Source organism: Lepidochelys olivacea (assembly GCF_965140295.1).
Source record: "Lepidochelys olivacea isolate rLepOli2 genome assembly, chromosome: 25".
Classification (NCBI taxonomy): domain Eukaryota; kingdom Metazoa; phylum Chordata; order Testudines; family Cheloniidae; genus Lepidochelys; species Lepidochelys olivacea.
Genome location: NC_140435.1, coordinates 19091623 through 19113551, shown reverse-complemented (window position 1 = coordinate 19113551; position 21929 = coordinate 19091623). Strand labels below are relative to the sequence as shown.

The 21929-nt window shown below is 46.3% G+C and overlaps 2 protein-coding genes across 7 annotated transcripts in view; both read left to right on the top strand.

The window, feature by feature from the left end:
* MYO9B (myosin IXB) overlaps positions 1–5694 on the top strand; it is a 78198-nt gene extending 72504 nt beyond the window's left edge. For 4 of the 6 annotated variants that reach the window (XM_084614474.1, XM_084614475.1, XM_084614471.1 and 1 more), the window contains 4 exons: positions 2386–2433; positions 2998–3137; positions 3453–3580; positions 3732–5694. In XM_084614474.1, the coding sequence (XP_084470600.1) occupies positions 2386–2433; positions 2998–3137; positions 3453–3580; positions 3732–4168 (753 nt within the window). In that variant the 3' untranslated portion in view covers positions 4169–5694. Of the gene's footprint in view, positions 1–2385; positions 2434–2997; positions 3138–3452; positions 3593–3731 lie in introns of all 6 variants that reach the window. The other 2 variants (XM_084614476.1, XM_084614473.1) reach the window with 2 other exon arrangements.
* A 2028-nt stretch (positions 5695–7722) lies between these two features.
* Positions 7723–21064, top strand: USE1 (unconventional SNARE in the ER 1). The gene is made up of 8 exons (XM_084614725.1): positions 7723–7853; positions 13248–13297; positions 14130–14208; positions 14707–14859; positions 15448–15466; positions 16193–16223; positions 16519–16681; positions 17216–21064. Exons 1-8 carry the CDS (start codon positions 7752–7754, stop codon positions 17396–17398), a joined length of 780 nt encoding a protein of 259 aa, XP_084470851.1. The 5' UTR covers positions 7723–7751; the 3' UTR covers positions 17399–21064.
* Positions 21065–21929: the final 865 nt, after the last annotated feature.

Below are 21929 nucleotides of genomic sequence, written 5' to 3'. Positions count from 1 at the left end.
TGGTTGTGTCTGTTCGGTGCCAGGCAACCTAAAGGGGTTCCTTCATTTCAGAGGCTATGGTGATTCACTTGTTCAAAGTGTGCTTTCACTTCAGTCTCTGGTACTTCCATGAAAAGCTCAGCTACGCTGACTGTGCCAAAGTCACACCTCTGGGCTGGCTCTGCAATGGCATGGACTGTGATCAAAAGCATAATGTTTGGGGTGGGAGCAATCATAAATTATGTATATATTTGTGCATAGTACAAAGAACTGGTATCTTTTCTCTAGGGCACGGTGGTTTAGTATAAAACATGAGACACCCACTCAGAGATCTAGATTCTGTGTCTAGTTCTGCAACAAACTCCGTGTGTGTCTTTAAGCATGTCATGTCACCTCTCTGGGACTCAGTTAACTCTTCTTTCAAGCAGGGGCAATTGTATTTGCCTCCCAAAAGGCATAGGTGCTGGAACTAAGGGTGCTGGGGGTGCTGTGGCTTCAAATGGTTTCTGTGATATACAGGGTTTACAATTTTGTTCAATGGCTCTCAGGACCCCCACTATACAAATTGTTCCAGCACCCCTGCCAAAAGGAGTGGTGTGAGGCTTTCCTAGGAAGTTGTGGAATGCAGAGAATTAAGGTCTGGGATGGAAGAAGTGGGCCTACAACTTCTGGCTCCTAGCCCCAGTGTTCAGTCTTCTCAGCTGAGGAGGCAGTTCAGAGAGATCAGAGGGACGAGCATCCCTTTATCAGATCCTGGTTGACTGGGACCAGGGGACTCGAGAGATGAGTGTATAGCTTCAAGTGTGCATACAGTACAGGCTGCCACACTGGGATTATTGTCAGAGTAGTAACTCCTACCCATGCTACTGCCCATGTAAGAAGAGCAATTTCCAAATGTGGCACAATCAAAACAGAGTGTCGCCAGGACACTTTCCTTTGTGAGGGCTATTTCCCTCCTTTTTTGGCACTAGAGTGGCTTTAAACAAAGAAATTTTTTTGTATAATTACATAAGAACATAACAGCCAGATTGGGTCAGACCAAAGGTCCATCTATCCCAGTATCCTGTCTTCCAACAGTGGCCAATGCCAGGTGCCCCAGAGGGAATGAACAGAACAGGGAATCATCAAGTGATCCATCCGCTGTCACCCATTCCCAGCTTCTGGCAAACAGAGGCTAGGGACACCATCCCTGTCCATCCAGGCTAATAGCCATTGATGGACCTATCCTCCATGAATTTATCTAGTTCTTTTTTGAACCCTGTTATAGTCTTGGCCTTCACAACAATTAGTAAAAGTGAATTAATTTCCAGCTGTCTGTCTTAAATGGCTGAATAATTTGGGGGCAGGGGAGAGGGAGTCAAAAACACAAAATCCGCTTTAAACAGGAACCAGGCCTGGAAAAATTTCAGCCCAGAAGGGGGGAGAGTTTTATAAAGCTGAGTGACTGAAAATGGTGGTTATCATGGAAATGCTGAAGTAACCCTAACTATAGTCGCTCTCATGCAAGTGGTACCACAAAACTTCCTAATTTAAAATGCAAAAAAAAAAGCTCTTTGGGAATGTATCTGCAGGCCAGAGGTAGAAGTGTAGAGAGTGAACAGGAGTTGTCCATGTGGAGCTAGGATTTGAGTCAGCCCAAGTGAGAAGCTGACACACACCACTGTGTGCAGTTCCAGTGCTTTACAAGAGATTCCGTCAGTGTCAGACATGTGACCACCCCTACCCCAAAGGACTTGCACTCTAACTGCACAATCAAAGGCTCTCTGTATCAAACAGGACTTGCACTGAGTGAGATTTCTTCACAATTCTTTGGCCTCATCATGCCATTGATTTAAAAAAAAAAAAAAAAAATTAAAGCAGAACTTCCCTGCAGACTTCATTGTGGAGTTTGGCTTTAAAATCAATGGGATGAAGAGAGCCTTTTGTTTGGCAGTTAAACAGTGTTAGACCCCTATGTGTTAAGCTTGCATGTCTGTTTTTAATCCTGGATGTAAGAATTGTGACAGCCAAGCAATGAGGTTCCACATATGGACCTCAGGATAGTGGCCTTGTGCTTGCTGATTCAAAACCTGATACAGCTGGTCTGTGTGCCCTAGAAATCTGACATAAGTGAAAAATCAGAGTTTTAAAAAAAAAAAAAAAAAAAATGTACAATGGAGCAAGAAGGTCTTTGATAAAGAAAGATCCAATATCTTTGTGCTTGGGTAGATCAAAATGTTTTTAAAACCTTAAATATTGCTTTTATGGAACCTCCAAACACATACATTGCAAAATATCACAGTGATAGAACTATCGAGATTACCATTAAGTCTGACACATGAAGTTTTAATGTAACTGTTCTGATCAGAAAAAACAACTTTCTGAAGTTATCATGATGTAGTGAATTTGGTCTTCATCTTTCTCTAGCTCTGGCCTGTAAAACTTGGGTTTTCTTCTCCTTATGAGGGGGTGCTGGTATGTACAAGATCTGATGTGTTTATAGTGCATGGTTAATTCTCCTATGGCACCACAGCATGATGGGACATTTGCTGCTTATTATAACTTACGTGGTATGAAATAGATTTCAAAACATTCCAGACTGCATGCATCACTGCAGCCCTTTCCCCAAAATGCATGCACTGCTACTGTCCAATTCCTTCCTCACTTCACCATATCTTATTAATGAAGTTCTAACCTGTGTTCATACTGAATGGAACAAGAATTTGTAGTTAACTCTCACAGCTAAACAAGTGTTGGCAAACTTACTCTCTTCATTGAAAAATGTGAAAAAAGAAAAATGTTAAAACAAATTAGGTGAATTTAAACTTTCAAGGCAAATTAAAGCTACTGTGTGGCCTATTCAAAGATACCTGTATATATGGAATGGATATCTAACACCCCCCTTCACTACTTCTGTGGGAGCCCTTCACTTGCCCTACCTTCACCTGCCCACCTTTTATAACTAACTTTCTGTCCAGACGGTAGTGTGAGATATCCTACTCCTGATCATGAAGCATAACACATCCAACTTTCTTACAGAGTAAAAGCCCCCAAGACAGGGGAAATGACAACAGCTTCCCTGAGCTGGGATCACTGCAGGAGGAAGACGAGGTGTCTGATGTTGATAATCGGGAAAAGGAGATTCTGATAGAACGCATACAGTCAATAAAAGAGGAAAAGTGAGTCCCAGCTTCATATTTCTAATTAAATCCATTGAGCTTATGCCTCGTGTCCTGGGAGGCAACACAGCATGCTGCTTTACTTCTGTGTTGCATTTCAAACATAATTTGCGAAGTCAGAATGGAGAAGAGGAGAGGCAGTAAAAGGTAACAGGCAAAGGAAATATTTTCAGGTGAAATTTGGTGACATATAGGTGCAGGACTGCTTTGCTTCTAACGTCTGCTCTACTTAGAATAGTTCATGTCAGCAACATTGGTAAATATTGTAAGTCAATGACTTTCTGGAGTGCTATGATCTATATGTGTTTGATGCAGGGAAGACATAACTTACCGATTACCTGAGCTTGACCAGCAGGGCTCTGATGAGGAAAATCTAGACTCTGAGACCTCAGCGAGCACGGAGAGTCTGCCAGAGGACCGAACAGGGCGGCTGGATACTGAAGGTCAGTATTAAGGTAGTATGTGCTCTTTTTTTTACCCTCTACATTATTTCATATTTTACATATTTTGTGACATCTGGTCAGAACCAGTCATGTCAATTTACATTTTTTAAAATGCACTTTAACTTCCAAGTTGCTTTTACTTTCTTTAAAGGAACCATGCTGTCTGAAATCCACTGTCATGGTCGGAGCCGCAGTGTGCCTGCCAAAGACTCTTGCGGAGGGTCCAACGTTTCTCTTCCACTGGCCTCCACAGTCTCCTCAGTTACAAGGCGCAGACCATCATCAATGCTGGTCAAGATGAAAGTCCCCTGCCGAAATCCAGTGATGCCGACAGCAAATATAAAACTTCCGTATGGGATTACCAAAATGACAGAATCCCAGGGCAGAACACTGGCTGAAGAGTCTCAGCCAGTGGTGAGACGGAGGGACCGGCTAGCGAGGCGAACTGATAAAATTCACTCCATATACATTGCACAAGGGTCTGTGGTGGCCCAAACTCAGGAACCTTTGGACGAATATGAACCAACAGCAAAAGTGAAGCGGAGGTTTTCAGACCCTTACTCACACATTTCATGCATAGATGAATAAAATATTTAAAATGTTGGAATTTTTTAAAAATTGGGACCACAACTTTTAGCTCTGACCCTCCGTTAAGGACTGTAAACTTGTGCACTTGCGCTAAGCAGTCACTGGAGTCGCAGTCTGGAACTCTCAGCACTCTAAGGGTTAAGCATGGTTGCTTAAAACAAACAATATCCTGCTATTTGTAAACAAATTAAAAGAAACTGGTGGGGGAGGGGGAAAGTAGAATCTAAATCTGCTTGGGTCAGAGTAAAATACAGAGACTTGAGTCTGCAGGAAGTGACCTTAGTTTCTCCTGCTGTGCCTTTTTGTATTTGCTTACGATGGGCTCTAATAGGTCCGAAGGTGAGTTAGAGTCCCTAGGTTTTGCCTTACTCCATTTTTTTGTATGTTTTATGACAAGTTCCTTTGTCGTTTACAGAACTGTTAATGTAATAGCCTTAACTCAGACCAAAAATATATCAAAATGTTTATTAATACATTGCACTTTTTAAAAATACATGTGTTAGGTTATCAGTGTCCTATTGCTTAAGTGTCTGCCCTTTCCAGAGAGCCCTTTAAGTAGGAGAGAAGACACTTGATTCTGACCAAAAGTGGATCTGCTTCCCTGAGATTTGGATGCCATTTCCCACCACTTCCATAAAAGGATTTGGAGATGGTTCCGCAGGGTAAATACTGATCATCAAAGGCCATGTAACCATGGAATGTTTCTGAGAGTTCAGTGTTTTGTGTACAAGTACAACCGCATTGCTAAGCAAATGCAGATGTCGCAGTGGGCAACTCTGTGCAAGGCTTTGTTCAGCATATGTTGTGTATCACAATGCTGCAATAGTCACTGAGGGTCAGGCATGAGAACATGCAAGCACAAACAGTTTCTAAAACTTGGGCCACGTGAGTTGGGCTTAGTTTACCATTCAGTCTCTCCTCTACCATTGTGAACTGGGAGTGTAGATTGGGCAGCAGATTTTCTGGCTGATATATGAGGAAGTCTGCTTACTGGCTCTAGTCAGGAATCCCCTCCAGTCTCCTCATTGAAAATTTTGAAATTTTAGCCCCCCCATCCCCCAAAAAAACAACCACCTCACAACATTTTGATTTGGAAATGCTGTTATGGTGGTTCACGGGAATTATAGTTTGGGTGCCTCAGTGCCCTGCTCCTTAAAGACTGATGTGACTATATCTCCCATGATATACCAGGATGTCTTGGTGGGAAAGGTCATGCATTACAGCAGTCACATAGTTGTAGGGCATCACAGGAGAAGTAGTCTAACTGGAGAGCCTGCCCCAGATTGAAGAATGGAAGCACAGGGGACCTAGGGTGACCAGACAGCAAGTGTGAAAAATCGGGACGGGTGGGGGGTAAATAGGAGCCTATACATGAAAAAGACGCAAAAATCAGGACTATTCTTATAAAATCGGAACATCTGGTCACACTAAGGGGACCTAAACTACAACTCTCATGTACTTCTGAATAGAAATTCTTCAGTTTTCAGACTTGCAATAAAAAAAATCAAAATTTTCCACAGAATGCAGATACTTTTTACAAAAGAAATTAACTGAAAACCCAATTTTCCATGCAAAGAAGTCTTGATGGAGAACATTCAGCCAGTCCAGCTGCTTTATTGTAATTTAAACATGCTGCTGTAACAATTAGTGATGAAGAAACATATGTTCCACCCTGTATTTAGAGTTGCTGTTGAGTCAGGGGGGACTGCACACTGACATAAAAAGGCTCTCTGGTAGACCCTGGCATGAGGAGTTTGCGGCTCTAAAGTTTAGAGGTGAGCCGGAAAACTCAAATACCATATTTCACTAACTTTACAACAAGGTGCTGAATGCCCCCGTCAGCCAGGTAGGGAGGGCATCATGAACAAAAACTGGGCTGCTTTTTCTTGGCATATGACATGAAACTAGTGGGCCTAATTTAAAAAACAAAAACTCTATCTCCCATCTGAGATCAGAACAAAATTAGCCCCCATGGTGTTGAGTAACCATTTTCTTCTGCTGTGCACTATCAGGCACCCCTAAGCACAAATTGAGGCAGGCTAGTAAGACTCTTTAAAGTATCTTCCATATGCCTTGAAAGGTTTGTTTTAATATATGGAAATGACCATGCCTTTTATAAACTGGACTAACCTCATCCTGTTCTTGCTTGCCATGTGTGGATTCTGTGTGGAGGAGCAGTGTCACATCACCATGCATATGATGGAGCAGAACCTAGATGGCCACAATGAAAGTGAATATCACAGGAACAGAACAAATCCAAAAAGAAAAGGAGTACTTGTGGCATCTTCGAGACTAACCAATTTATTTGAGCATGAGCTTTTGGGAGCTACAGCTCACTTCAGCGGATGCATACTGTGGAAACTGCAGAAGACATTATATACACAGAGACCATGAAACAATACCTCCTCCCACCCCACTCTCCTGCTGGTAATAGCCCATCCAAAGTGACCACTCTCTTTACAATGTGTATGATAATCAAGGTGGGCCATTTCCAGCACAAATCCAGGTTTTCTCACCCCCCCCCCTTTTTCCAAAAACCACACACACAAACTCACTCTCCTGCTGGTAACAGCCGGAGAGTGGGGTGGGAGGAGGTATTGTTTCATGGTCTCTGTGTGTATATATAATGTCTTCTGCGGTTTCCACAGTATGCATCCGATGCAGTGAGCTGTAGCTCACGAAGCTCATGCTCAAATAAATTGGTTAGTCGCTAAGGTGCCCCCAATCCTCCTTTTCTTCTTGCGAATACAGACTACCACGGCTGTTACTCTGAAACCAGAACAAATCCAGTCTGGCTTGGTGCCGTTAGGGGCTGACCCCTCTCCGTGTGTTCGGTACTGTACAGCTAGGCCTAAGGGCGAGTGGACAGACAACGCCACCCCGCTAGTCTACGAGATCAAGAGCGAGTGGGTGTTCTACCCTCCAGGAACCCCAGCTACTTCGCCGGGGAGGACTGTCTGAAGGTGGTAGTGAAGAAACATGTTTTAAGGAGGAATTTAGAAGAATTTTCTCCGAAGTGAGGAGAATTATGCAGCTGCTTCCTCGCCGCGACCAGCAGGCCTGGGAGCTGGGTAAATGAACCAGGCTGCAGCTCAGGTTTAAACCTGTTTCGGTGTTAAACGCCTGTGCAGTGCACTGCCTTACCTCCTGCGGGACGGGGGTTTTCATGGCCGGGGGCAGTAGCCGGGGGGCAATCGAGCCTGCGTCAGCCCCGGCCGGCTCCCGGCTGCCTGATGCTCCGGCTGCCGGCGGCGGGCCGTTAAGGGGAAGAGGAGAGCGGGCAGCTCCGCCGCAAGGGGGCGCCGCCGTGCCGCGCCTGCGCTGGGTACTGCCCCGGGCTGGGCCCGCGCCCGCGCCCGGCCCGCGCCCGCGCCCTCCTGCCTCGCTCCCGGCTGCCGCGCTGGGGCCGTCCCGCGCCAGCCCCTGCCACGCGCCGCGCTGCGGGGGCCGGGCCGGGCCCTGCGCTCCGCTGACGTGTCCGGGGGCGGGGCCCCACCCCTGCCACGTGGAGGCCGCGGCCGCTGTTCGCGTTGACCCGGAAGTGGAGTGTTCGCGCGCCGGGTTCCGGTTCCGGGTCGGAGCGATGGCGGCCACTCGGCTGGAGCTGAACCTGCTGCGGCTGCTGAGCCGCTGCGAGGCGCTGGCGGCCGAGAGGCGGGAGCCGGACGAGTGGCGGCTGGAGAAGGTGCCGCGCGGGAGCGCGGGTTTCGGGGCCTGGCCGGGAGGCGGCGTCCCCGGCAGTCTCCAGCCCCGCCCGGTGCCGCTGGCCCCTGGCGCTCGCTGGGGAGCGGAGCCCCCGCCCCGGGCTGCCCCTCGCCTGCACGGGAGCCGGGGACAGGGGGCTCCGCGTCCCGCCCCGGGCTGTGCCTCCTGCTTTCCCGCGAGCGGGGCCCCGGCTCCTTCCGTTGCCTGCGCCCTCGAGCGAAGGCGAGAACCCGCCCCAGCCCCGCCGTGGTGCCCTGGCGGCTGCCCAACGCCCCCGGCCCGGGCGCCCTCCGGCCTGCAGCGCGGGAAGCTCTTTTAGCTCTTCCTCTCCCGAGGGTCCCCCTGGAACGTAACGCGGCCGTAGACGCCCTGTTGTGGCTGCCGCAGTAGCTGACCAAGTATGGAGGGTGGAATCTCCTTCCTTAGAGGTTTTTAAGGCCCAGCTTGACAAAGCCCCGGCTGGGATGATTTAGCTGGGGATTGGACTCGATGCCCTCCTGAGGTCCCTTCCGACCCTGATCTTCTGTGTCTGGATTTTGCAAGTGGGACGGTAGCGGCACAGCTCTGCCCGGCTAGATTATCCCATTCTTTAGGCTGGGAGCAGGAGCTGGTCCTTTTCCTGGTGGTGTGCAGGCCCTCGTTTGATGAAGTGACCAAAACAGCTTGATGAGCCATTTTCCCTGCAGACTTCTCAGAGGGATGCGGATGCTGTTTCTTTGAACCGCTTTGCCTATGCGATAGCGGAACGTCATGGTCTTATTCGTAAACCTTAACATGGTCTTGTAAACGCAGTGGTTACCCTGGGAGCTGCAAACTATGTGGTGACTGGGAGGAGATACTATTTGGCAGAGAGCTTCCTTTGAGTCAGGTTGGCTGTAAGAGAAATCTCATGTTTCTGGTCTTTGATGTTTCCTTGGAAGATGTTCTCTTTCCCTGCCAGAGTATCGGTCTTCTGTGACTGAAATGTCCAGGGTTGTGGGTAGGCTGGTGTATTTAGTTTCCTTGGCTAGAGCCCAGTCTTTCTGACTTAGAGATACTCTTCAGCTTTATTAAGATGAAATCTAATATAGGTGTCCTTGGACTTAGTATTGAAGCAGAATTTAAAACCACATCATGTTTTCTCTTGGAAATTTCTTCAGCTTTATTCAGTGAGATTGTTATGTTGTTAAATCTGAGGAATTTTTTTTATGTATGCTGTGTTCTACTTGTATTGGTGCCAAGATATTAGCGAGACAAGGTGGGTGTGGTAATATCTTTTATTGGACCAACTTCTGTTGGTGAGAGAGACAAGCTTTTGCTGTTACACAGAGCTCTTCTTCTGGTGTGGGAAGCTTCTAGCTTGTCTCTCTCACCAACAGAAATTGGTCCAATAAAAGATATTACCGCACCCACTTTGTGTGTCAGATTTTTTGTTAGATCGTTGGTTGTTTGACTTGCTTCACTATAGTGTTTCCCTTGGGCCTTCGTAAATTTACTGAATGTCGGCCTTTCAGAATTGTCTAATTTACTCTGAACTATACTTTTGTGAAGAAAGGAGATGTTAATCTGCCAGGATTTAAAGGATCTTTGTTTAATCATCCTGGCTGTGGCCACTGGATGTCACCCTTACTCCACACACGTAGCGGACCCCTCTTCTTGTATAAGAACCCTATTGTGATAGCCAGACTACCTGCTTTCGTATGAGGAGATGGAGGTTCAAAGTTAGGGGAGTCCTGCTCTCCAAAAACCAAGTACTGTCTTGTTTTCCCTGAGAGGGAAATTAGATACAACTTGCCCAACTTTTTCCTAGAAAAGTTGAATAAGAGCAGTAGGCAATTCTCTGCCCCAGTGTAAGCAAGAATATTCCAATATGTCGGTCAAAAAAGCAAACTGGATATTAGGAATCATAAGACTGAGAATATCTTATTGCCCTTCTATAAATCCATGGTACACCCACATCTTGAATACTGCATACTGATGTGGTCTCCTCATCTCAAAAAAGATACACTGGCATTAGAAAAGGTTTTAAAAAGGGCAACTAAAATGATTAGGGGTTTGGAACGGGTCCCATATGAGGAGAGATTAAAGAGGCTAGGACTTTTCAGCTTAGAAGAGCGGAGACTAAGGAGGGATATGATAGAGGTATATAAAATCATGAGTGGTGTGGAGAAAGTGAATAAGAAAAAGTTATTTACTTGTTCCCATAATATAAGAACTAGGGGTCACCAAATGAAATTAATGGGTAGCAGGTTTAAAACAAAGTAAAGGAAGTTCTTCTTCACACACGCACAGTCAACCTGTGGAAATCCTTACCTGAGGAGGTTGTGAAGGCTAGGACTATAACAGGGTTTAAAAGAGAACTGGATAAATTCATGGAGGTTAAGTCCATTAATGGCTATTAGCCAGGATGGGTAAAGAATGGTGTTCTAGCCTCTGTTTGTCAGAGGGTGGAGATGGATGGCAGGAGAGAGATCACTTGATCGTTACCTGTTAGGTTCACTCCTTCTGGGGCACCTGGCATTGGCCACTGTCAGTAGACAGGATACTGGGCTGGGTGGACCGTTGGTCTGATCCAGTCTGGCCGTTCTTATGTGTGTGGCCTGTATAATTAATGTGCACACACCCCTTGCACGTCAGTGCTTTGTTGGCCTGGGGGGAGAGATCTTGCTGCTCTAAGGAAGTTGAGGAACCCATATCAAAATAGCATCTGGGAACCTCTGGTTTATGCTGAATGTCACACCACTTTTATCCTGTAGCTTGTGGTATAGCAAGGCTTTGCAGTGTGCATTCATGTTTGAAGTAGATATGTGGTACTTCGTAAGGCACAAAAGCCTTTGCCTAGAGGTACAATTTCGTGGCTTACAGATAGATGAGACACACCCGCAAATTAATCAGCATCACTCCATGGCTTCTGTCGTTGTGATAAATAAAGCAGACGGTTGTGGGAACATGTATGCTATTCAGACCATTGCTAGAATTCCCCTTTGAGAAGGAGTTTTAAGATTTGGGAATAAACTTCAAAGCAATGTGTTTACAGCTTGGATCATATTCCACACTCTGACCTTGGTCAGTGTAGTGAGGAGACTTCTGAGAGCCAGCAGTGCGGGTATTGCTTCTCTCATGTCAACTGTTCCTCTGTAGTCTCAACATTGCACCTGGGAGCCAGAGAGCTGTTTCCTGGAAGGGACTCCCTTCCACTTGATCTTGTCTTGGTAATTGGCCTTGTTGCCTTAGTTTTTTGTTTTGTTTGCTTTGCCAGTTTCCTTCCAGGCATATGAGTTCCTGTTCATTTGCTGCTGCAGGGGCGCTTTAATAGGATGTACTGGATGGAAACTGGACATGAACCTCTCTCAGCAGGAAATGTAAAGGGGATGGTGTCCCCATGGGACGGTGACTGCAGCCAGATGGGCATCACTTCACTAATCCATAGTCTAACTTGCCCAGTTATAATGGTTTCCTATTGGCAGCTTTCTTTCTCTGCCAGAAGGAACTGGTTGGTTGTGCCATGTGGGTGAGGCTGTTTATGGAAACAAAAAGTTCAGTGACTATGGACAGTAAACTATGGGCTGGCAGGGCAGACGTTTGCCTGTTCAGAGAGTTGCAGAGCTCAGTCCTGCTGCTTGGAAGAAGGACCTTTCTATTTAGGTCTTTCTCCAACTCGCAGTACCTAAAATCTACTGAAAAGATGCCTTATTCCTGCTGAAGTGAAGATGATGTGACCATTGTCCCCTTAGACATCAGTGAACTGTTCAGTGGAGCATCTGGTGGTTGGGATGGGAACCTGAAGTGAAAACCCTTCAGTTTTGCCTACCATGCCATCAGGGTGCCAAAGTCTTCAGCTGCCTTCTACCCAGCTGCCAAAATCTCTAGTGTCCTTCCCTGACCGCGTTCACAGCACATGCAATACATGTGTGCACACTCAGTGCAAAAGTGTGGCAGTAAAACCTTGGACACCATAAAAAGTGAATAATAAGGAATTCTGTACTGACTTCATTATTCATTTTTATAGTTAATTCAGTAACTCCTCTCCCTCACTTCCAATTTACATGAAGTTGCAGAATTCAGATTCCAAGACCAGAAGGGACCATTGTGATCATTTATTCTGCACTACAGCTCTCAGAAACCAGAGAGCCTCACAGCAGGATTCCAGTCCAGTTTGCTTCAAATTCCATGAGTGGAATTCTAAAGGGTCATTTCCAATTTAAAAAATCACTGTCTGAAATATTTGTACCTGCTAATATTACTACTTATACATAGTCACTATATCTGAAAAATTAAGAGTATTTTCAGTGTGTGTTGGGAGTCTTTCATAAGAACATTACAGCCATACTGGGTCAGACCAAAGGTCCATCCAAGCCAGTATCCTGTCTTTTGTCAGTGGCCAATGCCAGGTGCACCAGAGAGAATGAATAGAACAAGCAATCATTAAATGATCCATTCCCTGCTGCCCACTCCCAGCCTCTGGCAAACAGAGGCAAGGGGCACCATTCCTGCCCATCTTGGCTAATAGTCATTGATGGACTTATCGTCCATGAATTTATCTAGTTCTTTTTTGAACCATTATAGCCTTCACCTTCACAACATCCTCTAACAAAGAGTTCCACAGGTTGACTGTGCATTGTGTAAAGAAATACTTCCTTGTGTTTGTTTTAAACCTGCTGCCTATTCATTTCATTTGATGACCCTTAGTTCTTGTGTTATGAGAAGGAGTAAATAACACTTCCCTTATTTACTTTCTCCAACACTGTATATGTTGGTGCAGTCAGTTTGTTGTCACCCCTCTGGTCAGTGTGTGTCTTCAGCACTGCAATAGTGGAGGAGAAACTCTTTTGTAAAAAATGTTGTGAAATCACAGAAGTTGGCAGGGAGCCTCAAGGGCAGGTATAGCATCTGAAACTTGCTAACTCGGTTTTTGCATCTTAGATTTCAAGCTGATGGTTGCTGTTCTTGGAGGCTTATTTCCATTTGTTGGAAGGAAATTTTGCTTTGAGAGTCCAGTTGTATGCCTTGTTAGCCTGCTATTAGATAGAGAGTGGGGGGAAGAGATGCTGAGAGTAGTCTACAGTACTTAGTTTTATTAATTCATAAGTGCCATTGATAAGATCAGGCTGCTAGACTCTGCATTTCCTTAACCTGTCTCCTGGTGGTGATCCTCTCATTAAGACTGTAAGATGCAGACTCTAAAGAGTGTGTATGTGTGAGAGTCCGATATAACTTTGTACATCTGGCTTTTAAAAACAAGCCACATTAACCCAGGTAAAAACAATATTGGACGATGCTTTCTTTGAAAACAATGACAATCCTCATTATCATTAGTGCTTTATATCCGCACTGCCTTTAGCATTTGCCACACTGCTTCCTGTTAATCCTGACTCTTACAACTGTTTTTTTTTAGTATGTAGGTGCTCTCGAAGAGATGCTCCTTGCATTAAAGAAACACTCAAGGTGAGATGCCGTCTCTGAGACGGAGGTTGGAAGGAAAACGTGTGTGTTCTTTTTCAAGTAACCTCTTAGGTGGGAAATAGGCACAACCCAGGAACACTGAAGCTGTGGGACACTCGGGACTGTGAGGATAGCAGAATGGTTTGTGCTTAGGGGATGCCCTTTGTAGTTATAGCCCTAGAGCTCACTTAGCTCTGCTGGTTTTTTTGCTGTTGGGATGGTGTGTGAATATCGGTAAAGACAGCTCCGGGACTGTTGTTTCACTTACGTTGCAGGAGCACTGAAAGGCCCCATTTATGACCTGAGCCCCATTGTGCTGCACAAACCTACAGAAAGGCATGGTCCCAGCCCCAAAGCCCGTAACAGTCTATTCAGACAAGCCAGACAGGTGGCATAGAAGTGTCAAAATGTTGTATTGGGTAATTTAAATGAAGAAGCCTCCAACGTTTCCCAGGTGCTCCAGCAGTCTGCATTGCCGGCATTGCTCTCGCGCGCCTCCCTGCACTCTGCCATCCCCATGGGAAACCATGCAAGTGTCACCAGAAAAGGTGCAACTGCAGCAGCAGCATGGCAAGCTACAACCCCCTCCCTCACGCACCAACCTGAGCTGCTGCATGTCAGCCCTGTTCTAGAGGGATGATACGTGATCATTCTGCCCAGTTCAATCCAGTGTCCTTCAGACATTACGAGTGAGGGTGACCCTAGCTCTAAGCTGTTTCTGCTGGAAAATGCTGCTTAATCTCTTGACTGTTCCACGTGCATGTGACTTTCTGAAATACTTGCAATCGGACATACTGACTCTCCTGGCTTTCATGGTTTCTTTTGACTCTTGCAGCAAGCCTGCCCCTGAACTGCTGAATGAATACTCCCGCAAAGTGGACTTCTTAAAGGGAATGTTAGAAGCTGAAAAATTGGTAAGAACCTTCTGTCCAGCCTGAAGTGACTTACCAAGCATTTGGTTTTTTGTCTGTCCGTCTGTCTGCACCACATCTCACAGCAATAAGCAGGTGTCTTAGTGCACCCACGCACAACCTTCGCTCAAAATCACGAGTGATGTGTCTTGGGAACTTGTCGTCTGTTAAGTGTAAGGGGTTGATATTTAGAGTTATAAACTTTCTCCCCACCCCTCAGAGAACCACCAAGAAGGCAAATGTTTCTTCTATGATTTATGGTGTCCCCTTCACCTTTGAGCTGAGAGCTTTTGGGGGAAGGCTGTCTTTGTACAGTGCTGCATATGTCTGCTGAGCTATGGACTGCTGAAGAGCTCTGCTGCAATTAGACTGGATTGAGACTGTGCTGTCATGCCCTCTCGCTCACCCTCCATTCTGTGGGAAGTAGCAGCAGAAGAGCTCCCTGGTTATTCTCTAGCCTCCTCTGCAGAGCACAAGATTAATTTGGCCCTCTCTTTATAGTCGTCATCTGCAGAAAAGGCCCTGGCAAATCAGTTCCTGGCTCCCGGCCGAACTCCCACTACAACCAAAGAGCGAACCCCAGCAACTAAAATGGTTCATCTGCAGACAAAGGCTCGCTACACGGGCAAGATGAGGAGTGAGCTGCTTGGTACGGTAAGTTACGTTCTGCTGCTGGCCTTTTGCTACTGCTAGTTCGAGAGGGATCTGCCGCCTCAGCCAGCTGCTGCCCTGGCACTCCCCTTCCAACCTGAAAGTGACCCTGCCTAGTAGCAGTGCTCAGCCATCTAGTTCCAGCATGGGGGTAGGAGCAGAGCCAAGGGGAATCGTGTAGCCTCTGGTGAAATGGAATCTCAAAAACATCTTAAAGTACCATGCTTTTAGGCCCCGTGTACAGAGGCTACAACCAGCCCTCTCCCTGGGAGAGCACGGATTCAGCTGGCAGCATGAGTGCAGAGGACTGGACTAGATGACCTCTTGAGGTCCCTTCCAGTTCTATGATTCTGTGCTGCCCTTCAGAGGGCTGAGCTACAATTATGAGCCTGGGCTCTCTCCACCTCTTGTGCTGGACTCTTGGAGAGCCGGCCCCTGCTTCATGGTGTTGGAGTTTCTGATTGGAAGTGTTGGGAACAGAGGATACTCTAGGGCACCGGGGTTGCTTGATGCAAGGCTGCAGGTCACTTCATCTGCCCATGTGTAATCTTACTGTGTTTCTCTCTCCTCTCCTCTCCTCTGTATCTCCAGGATCCCTTGTCTGTCAATGGTAAGTTTATATCGAAGTAGATGGCTGGAATGTGTGTGGGGAGGAGGAAGGGGAAGAACAAGGGGTGACAAATTTTGCCTGATGAGCCAGAGCATGCTCCGTTTTTTTTGCTAGCCTGGAACTCTTCTTGTGAACCACTACATAAAGCAACTAAGTGCCTGGTTGGTTACTGAGATTGCAGTAGCTCCCAGTTTGGATCAGGCACCCATTGGGCTAGGTTCTGTATAGTTGCAGTCTCTGCCCTGAACAGTTTACAATCCTAATTTAGGACTAGAGGCAACAAGTCAAGCTTTTGCCAGAAGCTGGGAATGGGTGACGGGATGTATCACTAATGATTACCTGTTCTGTTCATTCCCTCTGGGGCACCTGGCATTGGTCACTGTCAGAAGACAGGATACTGGGCTAGATGGGCCTTTGGTCTGATCCAGTATGGCCGTTCTTATGTTCTTAATGTTACCTATGACACTGCATGACACCAGAACATGTCTGTCTGTCTGTCTCCCATTGGGAGGCAAGGCTGTCTAAACCCTTGTTACCTGGTGCAGACACCCAGACAGATTTAAACCTCTTCTCTCCCCTGCCCCCCCGTACCTCTTAGAGTCTTTAGTTTTGTTTCTACAGTTTTCAATTATACCTGCTTAGTTTCCTGGTGCAACAGCTTTCCACAAGAGAGCCAAGCCTGGAGGTTTATCTTCTGCTAAAATTCAAACTTTTTTTTTTCCGCAGAGTCTGAAGAGCTAAATTTAAGGAAACGGAAGTAAGTCATAGTTTAATATTTTGACTCTTTGTGATGGGGAAGCAAGGGCCTTTGACTCCTGAATGTACTTTATTAACTCAGCTAGAAAGGTTTTAATGCCCATTTGAAGAAGCAAACGTAAGTGGTTTCTTATTAGATGTTTTAATAAACTGATGCTCTGAATTCTCTTGCCATCTAATCAGATTTGTGAGCTGTAGTGCAGCTCTGACATCACCTAGTGGTGATCTAAAAACCATTGAGAACAGTCCATAACAACACCCAATGAGTCCTACATTTCCTCCCTTGTGCTCTGCAGAGGCCTTGCATCTGAAGAGAAGCAGTCAGCAACCGATCTGGATGCTGTGTTACAGCATCATCGCAGCATGCAGGAGAAGCTGGCTGAAGAAATGTTGAGTTTGGCTCGCAGTCTCAAAAACAACACCCTGGCAGCACAGAATGTTATTAAACAAGATAACCAGGTAGCACAGATTGCAGTGCAAGAAACTATTCAGATTCTCAGTATTGCAATCCATAACACTAATGTGCCAAGATATGGGGTAAACTGGAATATCTGTAACTTAATTATAAATGTGACTGGAGCTGGAAGGACCTGTCAGCATCCTCCATAGTGCAACTATAGTCTCTTCAGTTTTGTAATCAATAGCCATATCTTTGAAACCTGGATGCCTGATGTAAAAGTAGTGGGACTCTCAGGTTCTGAGCACCCACAAATCCTGCTGAAGTCCGTTGGAGTTGCCGGTACTTGACACCTTTGACAATCGGATGCCTACAGATGGCTTCAGGGGCCCTATCTTTAACTACTCAGGTTTGAAAACTGCGGGGTTTAGTACTTATGGCTTGCTCAATCATCTCTTCTCCATGATTGAAATATGGCTCCTACTGTTTAGGCTACATCAACACAACTTGGCTTAATCAATGACAAGCACTAAAATGTCGTCTTTCTCGTCTTGCAATCAAATCTTACTTACAGCTTGCTCTTTTTTGTTCCCTAGACATTGTCTCACTCTCTCAGGATGGCAGACCATAACTTTGAGAAGCTGAAGGATGAATCTGAACGCCTTGAGCAGCATGCAAAGAAATCTGTCAACTGGCTGCTCTGGATAATGTTAATTGTAGTTTGTTTTATTTTTATTAGCATGATCCTCTTTATCAGAATTTTTCCTAAACTCCGATAATGTGTACAGCCTACAGGAGCAACAGGTAGAAAGCTAGACAGTATGTGACACTCTGCCCATTCCCAGCAAGTCTCTTTGACCAGTTTGGTAAGTACTCACTGTAAGCAGTGACCTACCTCTGATCATATCCTGAAGGGGGTCACCAGGGGCCTACTCCTCCATCCCTTCCTTGTGCTCTGACTGGAGTTGGTGAGACACCTTGTGAACAGGTTCCTAAGTTGGGTCCCTTGATATCCCTTTTGCTTGACTAATATGGTGGTTTCTTGAGAAAGAAACTGCAATAAAGATGGCACTTTCAGTGGAATATCCCTAGAAATAGATCCCTCCAGGTGCCTTGGTAGATATCTGCTGTCCACTTGTGATGTGGCTAAGGCAAATGCTATCGTTCCTTTATAAGGGAGTATACTTTCATTGGAACAGTACACAATTGAAGGATTAAAGACCATATTTGCTCTTTAGAAACCCACTGACTTTAACAGGACCCTTGCTGCAATTGTCTTTGTAACCAGCCTGTAGCAGGTATGGAGGGAGCATTGTTATTGAGTGGGCCCCCTTGAGTCAGAGTAGGCAAGAAGGAAAATTAACTTCACAACCTTGCCTTCCCGCCTATTGGACTCTGGTCACGGAAGTCTCCTGAAGCCTAGATTTATGGGAGAAGATGGAGGTTGGAAGCATCTAGTTTGGAAAGCCTGAATAAACCGGCTCATCTCCTCTTACAATCACAAACCCTAACATGCAACCAAAGTACAGAGCATGTCATTTACCTTTATTCCATTCCTTCAGGAAGCAGCTGATGGTGGCTGTTCAGCCCTGAACATGCAATGTACTCTTCAGACTGTGCAGACCCTGCCTGCCTATGCATCTTGTTGCTTCACTGTAAAATGAGAGTCGAGGAAGTTGGTCTCTCTTTAAATAAGGCATTTACTTAAGGAAAATATCAGCCAGTATCTTCTGGGCTGGGCTTATTTGCATGTTCGCCTTCCTTAACTCTTATTGTTTTTCTAGTGGAAGATACCCTGAACTTTTCAGCCACATTCTGCTCTTGATGAAGTGCTGGCTTGCTGTACTGGATGAAAAAGAGAGCAGTGTAATCATCCCACCCAACCTGCTCATAAAGAGAGAGTGTGAGATTCTGTCTCTCTTGCCCTAACTTTTAAAGCATCAGTACTGCAAAGTGCCTGCTTTCACTTCAGTTTAAACCATGCTCCGTATTACAAACTGTTACTGTTGGTATTCTGTATATTGCTGTCTATTTTGTACAAGTTTATATTGGTTTCTCTTTGACTTATTTATTACTATATGATTTTCATAATTAGAAGCAACTGCCGTCTTCTCTCTATATATAGCAAGTGAATGTTGCACAGTACTATATTGCAGCTTCTGGGGTGATATTTATTCCTGCAGATCGTATAGATTTAAGAGCAAACCCATCCACAGTAGAATGTGTACCTTCTAATGTCACACACATCCTCCTTAATCGCTTCATGTTGTAAGAAAACTGTCACTGTTCCAAACTCCTGCCTTCATCTGGTGCCTCTCAGAGGAAAGCTGAAAAGTGCATCTTCCTAATTCTTTATACGCTGCCTTTGTAATCATTGCCAGTATTCTTGCCAGCAAATTAAAGAAGTATGGGCTGGATGAATGGACTATAAGGCGGATAGAAAGCTGGCTAGATCGTCAGGCTCAACGGGTAGTCGTCAATGGCTCCATGCCTAGTTGGCAGCTGGTGTCAAGCGGTGTGCCCCAAGGGTCAGTCCTGGGGCTGGTTTTGTTCAGTATCTTCATTAATGATCTGGAGGATGGCGTGGATTGCACCCTCAGCAAGTTTGCAGATGACACTAAACTGGGAGGAGTGGTAGATACACTGGAGGGTAGGGATAGGATACAGAGGGACCTAGACAAATTAGAGGATTGGGCCAAAAGAAATGAGATGAGGATTAGCAAGAACAAGTGCAGAGTCCTGCACTTAGGACGGAAGAATCCCATGCACCGCTACAGACTAGGGACCGAATGGCTCGGCAGCAGTTCTGCAGAAAAGGACCTAGGGGTTACAGTGGACAAGAAGCTGGATATGAGTCAACAGTGTGCTCTTGTTGCCAAGAAGGCTAATGGCATTTTGGGATGTATAAGTAGGGGCATTGCCAGCAGATCGAGGGACGTGATCGTTCCCCTCTATTCGACATTGGTGACTGGAACACATGAGTTATGAGGAGAGGCTGAGGGAACTGGGATTGTTTAGTCTGCAGAAGAGAAGAATGAGGGGGGATTTGATAGCTGTGTTCAACTACCTAAAAGGGGGTTCCAAAGAGGATGGATCTAGACTGTTCAGTGGTAGCAGATGACAGAACAAGGAGTAATGGTCTCAAGTTGCAGTGGGGGATGTTTAGGTTGGATATTAGGAAAAAAATTTTCACTAGAAGGGTGGTGAAGCACTGGAATGCGTTACCTAGGCCGGTGATGGAATCTCCTTCCTTTGAGGTTTTTACGGTCAGGTTTGACAAAGCCCTGGCTGGGATGAGTTAGTTGGGGTTGGCCCTGCTTTGAGCAGGGGGTTGGACTAGTTGACCTCCTGAGGTCCCTTCCAACCCTGATAGTCTGTGATTGTATATCTAGGCTCTGATCCTTTAGTGATATGGGTACTGCACGGGAGCCCCATTAGGCCTGCGTGGGTGATGGGGCTCAGCCTGGGCTGTTCTCCTTGTAGGATCAGGGCTGAAGCGAGCCAACTTTAGCCTTGCCGTAAGCAGGTGAAACTCAATCAAGTGCAGTGAGACTTGCACCCACTTATGTCAAGGCCGACTTTGGTCCTGGCTGTATTTGCATCCACGTTCTGTAGGATGTAGGGTGGTGATGTACAGAGAAGGTAATCAATTACAACCTGATAGGGTTGATAAGAGTTTACGTGATGTCGTGAAGGGCTACTGTGTCCAGAATCAGATGAGTGGTATTGTTGAAGTTATACTTTGTTAGAGTGAGGGTGACTGTGGTGTAACGTGTGTGTGTGTAGGGGACAGAGGCTGTGCCTGTGGAATCTAGAGCCCGCTCAGAATGAGAGTACTTGAAAAGCATCCATTCCATCCAGGAAAAATCTAGTGTCCAGGTCCCAAGGCAAAGAGAAACTCATGTATGTGCAAAATAGACATAGAGAAACGTTTGGCTTCTAAGTTGTCCCTGAAACTTGGAAAATGGTTCTTCAAAATTAGGCAGGACTTGCATTGCTCTTCTAGGTGCAGTTGCTAGTGATAACTAGTTAGGTGTGTCTGGTGTTTAAGTATTTTTAAATCATTTGTGAGGAAGGGAAGGAAATAGAAGAGATCACTTTTATGAACCACTAGGTGGCCATGTTACCAGTGCTTCCTGCCTGCTGTGTTCTGTTTCTCTCAGCAGGAGGATTGCTGAGAATAGTTGCATAATGCTCTACAACAGAGGTGGGCAAACTACAGCCCACGGGCCACATCATCTGGCGGGACCGTCCTGCCCGGCCCCTGAGCTCCCAGCTGGGGAGGCTAGCCCCCAGGCCCTACCCTGCTGTCCCTCCTCCCCACCACACCTCCCAGGCCTTCCAATAAGCCTGTCCTGCTGCTCTGAGTGGCATGGTAAGGGGGTGGGGAGAGAGTGGTTGGATAGGGCAGAGGTTTGGGGCAGTGCAGTCAGGAGACAGGGAGTAGCGGGGGTTGGATAGGGGGTCGGGTGTCCTGGGAGGGCAGGGGACAAGGGTGGGTTAGATAGGGGGTGGGGTCCGGGGGTGCAGTTAGGAACGGGGTTCTCGGGAGGGGGCAGTCAGGGGACAAGGAGTGGGGTGGGGGGTTGGATGGGTCCGGGGGCCTGTCAGGGGCAAGGGTGTGGATAGGGGTCAGGGAGCAGTGGGGGGGGGGGTTGGTTGGATAGGAGGTGGCGTCCTGGAGGCGGTTGGGGGGGGTTCTGTGAGAGGGCGGTCAGGGGACAAGGAGCAGTATGGGTCGGAGGTTCTGAGGGGGGCAGTCAGGGGGCGGGAAGTGGGAGGGGGCCAGGCTGTTTGGGGAGGCACAGCCTTCCCTGCCCGGCCCTCCGTACCATTTTACAACCCTGATGTGGCCCTTGGGCCAAAAAGTTTGCCCACCCCGCTCTACAATCATCAAGGCTGGTAGGAAAATGTGACTGACTTTTTGGGGGCTGTCTGTTCAGAGAAGCAAGTGAGAGACTGCCTTCGTGGGAGAGGTGCTAACGATTATATTTAAAAAGCATTTTTTGATTGTACAATTTGATCTACACTGGCCTCCTGTATTAATTCATAAATAGGTTATGAATCTTACTGGTTGGACTGTAAAGAACACATTTTCTTGTAGATACTCACCTGCCTTCATTTCTCTCAAAGCTTATTGCAGGTAATAGGTTGCTCAAAAATTAAGTCAGCATTTATCATGAACAGTTGAAGCAGTTAATTTGTGAGAAACATTAACTGCACTTGGACAGATCCCCAAGTTGTCAAATCAAACCATAACTTATGCAGCTGAAGTATTTGTTGTTCACAAATTTGTTTTTTTCCCACCTA

Coding starts and splice junctions, on each gene's coding strand:
- USE1 (XM_084614725.1), top strand. CDS start 7,752: ATGGCGGCCACTCGGCTGGAGCTGAACCTGCTGCGGCTGCTGAGCCGC. Junction 13,298..14,129: donor GCATTAAAGAAACACTCAAG/GTGAGATGCCGT, acceptor TGACTCTTGCAG/CAAGCCTGCCCCTGAACTGC. Junction 16,224..16,518: donor CTAAATTTAAGGAAACGGAA/GTAAGTCATAGT, acceptor TGTGCTCTGCAG/AGGCCTTGCATCTGAAGAGA.